Source organism: Perissodus microlepis, chromosome 22 (genome assembly GCF_051167445.1).
Source record: "Perissodus microlepis isolate ML-2025 ecotype Zambia chromosome 22, ASM5116744v1, whole genome shotgun sequence".
Classification (NCBI taxonomy): Eukaryota; Metazoa; Chordata; class Actinopteri; order Cichliformes; family Cichlidae; genus Perissodus; species Perissodus microlepis.
Window position 1 is genome coordinate 1,617,744 of NC_140481.1, and position 6,000 is coordinate 1,623,743.

Here is a 6,000-nt window from a genome sequence, read left to right on the forward strand (position 1 = left end):
AGCCTTCTCTGAATCATTTAGATGCTAACAGAGTACATGTACCGGCGTTACGTATTTAAAATACAAAATATGAGTAACTGTATTCCGTTACAGTTACCGTATGAACTTATATAAGTTCGGTTGGAGCAGCCTTTCAACGGCTCTCTCTGTCTCTCGCTAGCAAAGTTGACCCAGACAACAAAGTAAAGCTAGTTTTCAGCTACGAGCCCGACACGAACCCGACGTATTAGCCAGAGGTCCCTTTACTACGGTTCGGAGCCGCGGACCTGTTTTATATACGCGCCGAATAGTTTTCTATATTCAATTCAATTCAATTCAATTCAATTTTATTTATATAGCGCCAAATCACAACAAAAGTCGCCTCAAGGCGCTTCATAGATACAGAGAAAAACCCAACAATCATATGACCCCCTATGAGCAAGCACTTTGGCGACAGTGGGAAGGAAAAACTCCCTTTTAACAGGAAGAAACCTCCGGCAGAACCAGGCTCAGGGAGGGGCGGCCATCTGCTGCGACCGGTTGGGGTGAGAGAAGGAAGACAGGATAAAAGACATGCTGTGGAAGAGAGACAGAGGTTAATAACAGATATGATTCAATGCAGAGAGGTCTGTTAATACATAGTGAGTGAGAAAGGTGACTGGAAAGGAAAAACTCAATGCATCTTGGGAATCCCCCGGCAGCCTACGTCTATTGCAGCATAACTAAGGGAGGATTCAGGGTCACCTGGTCCAGCCCTAACTATATGCTTTAGCAAAAAGGAAAGTTTTAAGCCTAATCTTAAAAGTAGAGATAGTTTCTGTCTCCCGAATCCAAACTGGAAGCTGGTTCCACAGAAGAGGGGCCTGAAAACTGAAGGCTCTGCCTCCCATTCTACTTTTAAATACTCTAGGAACAACAAGTAGGCCTGCAGAGCGAGAGCGAAGTGCTCTAATAGGGTGATATGGTACTACAAGGTCATTAAGATAAGATGGGGCCTGATTATTTAAGACCTTGTATGTGAGGAGCAGGATTTTGAATTCAATTCTGGATTTAACAGGAAGCCAATGAAGGGAAGCCAAAACAGGAGAAATATGCTCTCTCCTTCTAGTCCCTGTCAGTACTCTTGCTGCAGCATTTTGGATTAGCTGAAGGCTTTTCAGTGAGTTTTTTGGACATCCTAATAATAATGAATTACAGTAGTCCAGCCTGGAAGTAATAAATGCATGAACTAGTTTTTCAGCGTCACTCTGAGACAGGATATTTCTAATTTTAGAGATGTTGCGCAAATGGAAGAAAGCAGTCTTACATATTTGTTTAATATGTGCGTTGAAGGACATGTCCTGGTCAAAAATGACTCCAAGGTTCCTCACAGCGTTACTGGAGGCCAAGGTAATGCCATCCAGAGTATGAATCTGGTTAGATACCATATTTCTAAGATTTTCAGGGCCGAGTACAATAACCTCAGTTTGATCTGAATTAAGAAGCAGAAAGTTAGCGGCCATCCAGGTCTTTATGTCTTTAAGACATTCCTGCAGTTTAACTAATTGGTGTGTGTTATCTGGCTTCATGGACAGATAGAGCTGGGTGTCATCTGCATAGCAGTGAAAATGTATGCTATGTCTTCTAATGATGCTGCCTAAGGGAAGCATGTATAATGTAAACAGAATTGGTCCTAGCACTGAACCCTGTGGAACTCCATAATTAACCTCAGTGGGTGAAGAGGACTCTCCATTTACATGCACAAATTGGAGTCTATTAGATAGATATGATACAAACCACTGCAGCACAGTACCTGTAATACCTACAGCATGTTCTAATCGCTCTAATAGGATATTATGGTCGACAGTATCGAACGCTGCACTGAGGTCTAGCAGGACAAGCACAGAGATGAGTCCACTGTCAGAGGCCATAAGAAGATCATTTGTAACCTTCACTAAAGCTGTTTCTGTGCTGTGATGAGCTCTGAAACCTGACTGAAACTCTTCAAATAAACCATTCCTCTGCAGATGATCTGTTAGCTGTTTGACAACTACTCTTTCAAGGATTTTTGATATGAAAGGAAGGTTGGAGATTGGCCTATAATTAGCTAAGACTGCTGGGTCTAGAGATGGCTTTTTGAGTAAAGGTTTAACCACAGCCAGCTTGAAGGCCTGTGGTACATAGCCGACCATTAGAGATAGGTTGATCATATTTAAGATCGAAGAATTAATCAATGGCAGGACTTCTTTGAGCAGTTTTGTAGGAATGGGGTCTAAAAGACACGTTGATGGTTTGGAGGAAGTAATTATTGAAGTTAACTCAGAAAGATCAATTGGAGAAAAAGAGTCTAACTTAACATCAATGGTACTAAGAGTAGCTGTAGATAATATTACATCTGTGGGATGATTACTGGTAATTTTTTCTCTAATGATAAAAATTTTATTTGTGAAGAAGTTCATGAAGTCATTACTAGTTAACGTTAAAGGGATGGTTGGCTCAACAGAGCTCTGACTGTTTGTCAGCCTGGCTACAGTGCTGAAGAGAAACCTGGGGTTGTTCTTATTTTCTTCAATCAGTGATGAATAGTAAGATGTTCTGGCTTTGCGGAGGGCTTTCTTATAAAGCAGCAAACTATTTCTCCAGGCTAAATGATGATCCTCTAAATTTGTGACACGCCATTTCCTCTCCAGATTACGAGTCATCTGCTTTAGGGTACGTGTTTGAGAATCATACCACGGAGTCAGGTACTTCTGATTAGAGACCTTAGTTTTCACTGGAGCTACAGTATCCAGAGTCGTACGTAGTGAGGAGGTGAAATTATTAACAAGATAATCGACCTCTGTTGGGGTAGCGTTCAGATAGCTGCTCTGCTCTGTGTTGGTACAGGGCATTGAAGATGATAACAGTGGGTGGATTATATTCTTAAACTTAGTTACAGCGCTTTCAGAAAGACATCTACTTTGATAAAATCTACTCTCCACCGCTGTGTAATCAATTATTGTAAATGTAAATGTTATCAGGAAATGATCAGACAGGAGAGGGTTTTCAGGAAACACTGTTAAATGTTCAGTTTCTATGCCATATGTTAAAACAAGATCTAGAGTGTGATTAAAGTGGTGGGTGGGTTCTTTTACATTTTGAGAGAAGCCAATTGAGTCTAATAACAGACTAAATGCCATGTTGAGGCTGTCATTTTTAGCATCTACATGGATGTTAAAATCACCCACAATAATTATTTTATCTCAGCTCAGAACTAAATTAGATATAAAGTCTGAGAAATCAGACAGAAACTCTGTGTAAGGCCCAGGTGGACGATAGATGATAACAAGTAAGACTGGTTTCTGAGTTTCACAGCTGGGGTGGACAATGTTAAGCATCAGGCTTTCAAATGAATTAAAAGTCTGTCTTGGTCTTTCATTAATTAATAGGCTGGTGTGAAAAATTGCTGCCACACCGCCCCCTCGGCCTGTGCTTCGAGGTTTCTGGTAGTTAGAATGACTCGGGGGTGTTGATTCATTTAAACTAACATAATCATCCTGCTGCAACCAGGTTTCTGTAAGGCAGAGTAAATCAATTTGTTGATCAATTATTAAGTCATGTACTAACAGAGACTTGGAGGAGAGAGACCTAATATTTAATAATCCACATTTCACTGTTTTACTCTTTGGTTCAGATGTGGATACTGTATTGTTCTTTCTTTTTGATTGTTTATGTTTAAGTTGTTTGTTGCTGGTTTTTAGATATGAGATCTCTGCAAAAAGTGCAGCCTTACCTAATGTCCACCTACTGTTACTCATTTATATTAAGATTTAAACATCTAGTTGGTGTTGGTATGGAGAGTAACCTTCAGTAATAGTATTAAATCACACAGCAATAGGACATTCATGTAGTTGTAAAAAGCATGATAATATATTAAGTAATCCAAAGTATTCAAAATACGTTACTGTCATTCAGTAACGTAACGGAATACATTACAAAATACACCAGGTGTTGTTGGTGACTGTGCTTCCAACTGCCTTCAGATCATTAACAAGCTCCAACTGTGTAGTTTTGGGCTAGTCCACCACCTTTCGCCCCATGAAGTGAGATCCTGCATGGAGCTCCAGACCAACAGCATTTTGTATTTCTGCTATTTCTATTTTCTATTTTAATCAGGAATTGTGGGAATGGGACACTTAATACTGACATTTTTAATGTGTTGAGCTTCTGAAGTGCTGATATTTTGAAACACTGTGTCACATGACCATGGCTAAGTAAGGTTTAGTGCACAAGCATTTACCGTTAACACTCACCTTTTCACTGAGCTTAGTGAGTGTTTAGTAGCCCATTCCAACTTTGTGCAGGTTTCCTTGTCCCTGATTGATTGATTGATTGATTGATTGATTGATGCCATAAGATTGGGGCATCAATCAGTCTTGGTTTCAATGGGATTACTTATTTATCAGTCAATTACATGCAAGTCAATTTATAACTTTTATGCAGCGTGACCCAGATGGGATCTGCAGGTCTCGCCTGGGGTCTACTTCCTGTAGGACATGCTTGGCTAGTAGAGGCCAGGAGGCAACCACCTCAGCTGGCTCCTTTCTATGTGGAGGCTCAGCAGCTATACTCTGAACCCCCCCACACGACTGAACTCCTCACACTATTAATAAGGGAGAGCCCATCCACCCATTGGAGAAAGCTAATTTCAGCTGCTTATATCAGCGATCTCATTCTTTCACCTTTAGAGAACGATAGCAGTGTTAACATGATGTTCAGGCCTGGATTAATAGATTTATGGCGTTTCCTAACATATCTGGTAGCAAATGGCTGCATAACATTTATGAAACAACAATCTACCAGCATCGGCATCAGTTACAATGTAAAACCATCAGATTAAACGACTCGTACATAACAGCAACAATCAGTCGACTACTTGTGCACATCCCTACTGCTAGTATTTTAGGTATTATATGGTTGATATTGAGAAAAGGACTATAGATGTTAAGGATTTATATTCCAGTTTCAAAACTGTTTTTCTCCTACCGTGGTCTTGCAGGAGCAGAGCGAGTCATCTCTCTAAAAATGGAGATCCCAGGTTCCATGCCACCGCTAATCCAGGAGATGCTGGAGAACTCAGAGGGCCAAGATAGCCAGAGCAGCAGCAGTACTTCAGCTGAGGTGGGGCCCAGACTCAACAGCAAGGGAAGTAGCAGCAAGGATGCTGCTACTGTGGAATCCCCTAATTCCTCAGACAACGAGGAGGGTGCTGCCACACCACCCAGAATCGAGCCCTAGGAGGCACCCCGGGAAACTCTCTGGCATTACTTTGCTCAAAAACATGGGCAAGATGTACATCCCTTAAAATCTACCTAACCTGACTCCTAAGCTTGATATTCCATTTTCCGTCCATTTTGTCCCTATTTTTCTCTCCAATTTCCCAAAAATTCTTTCATTGAAAAGAATATAACACAGAGGTCTCAAAGGATCCCTGCTTTGTGTACATTTCTGAATTGAGCTCTTATTTGACATGCCTCTGGGACTGTGACAGGAAGGGCATCGCTCTCACAAACCAGCAGAGATAATACTCCTCAGGTCTCCTGTGTAAATTCGTATCTGCATGACGGGAGTTTGATAAGTGTTTTCTCTGGCTCGCTCAGTCTTTCTCTGTCATCTGTTTTCTTCTCTTGTATCGTTGTCACATATGCATTGTACATATCATTGAATGGTTAGGTCTCTGTTTCTAAGATGAATTTTGTGGTGCTTCATTCATTGTCTCTGAGGTGACACATCGAGGATTAAAGCGGGGCTCATTTTAAGTCCTTCAAAAGGTTATCTAGAAGGTTACTGCATATACAGGGAGTGCAGAATTATTAGGCAAGTTGTATTTTTGAGGAATAATTTTATTATTGAACAACAACCATGTTCTCAATGAACCCAAAAAACTCATTAATATCAAAGCTGAATGTTTTTGGAAGTAGTTTTTAGTTTGTTTTTAGTTTTAGCTATTTTAGGGGGATATCTGTGTGTGCAGGTGACTATTACTGTGCATAATTATTAGGC

General features: G+C 40.6%; 1 protein-coding gene across 2 annotated transcripts in view; it reads left to right on the forward strand.

The window, feature by feature from the left end:
• The window catches only part of LOC146362372 (retinoic acid receptor beta-like), a 255,828-nt gene extending 250,149 nt beyond the window's left edge, over positions 1-5,679 (forward strand). For both annotated transcript variants that reach the window (XM_084919459.1, XM_084919460.1), the window contains one exon: positions 4,997-5,679. In XM_084919459.1, the coding sequence (XP_084775585.1) occupies positions 4,997-5,235 (239 nt within the window). In that variant the 3' untranslated portion in view covers positions 5,236-5,679. The remainder of the gene's footprint in view (positions 1-4,996) is intronic.
• Positions 5,680-6,000: the final 321 nt, after the last annotated feature.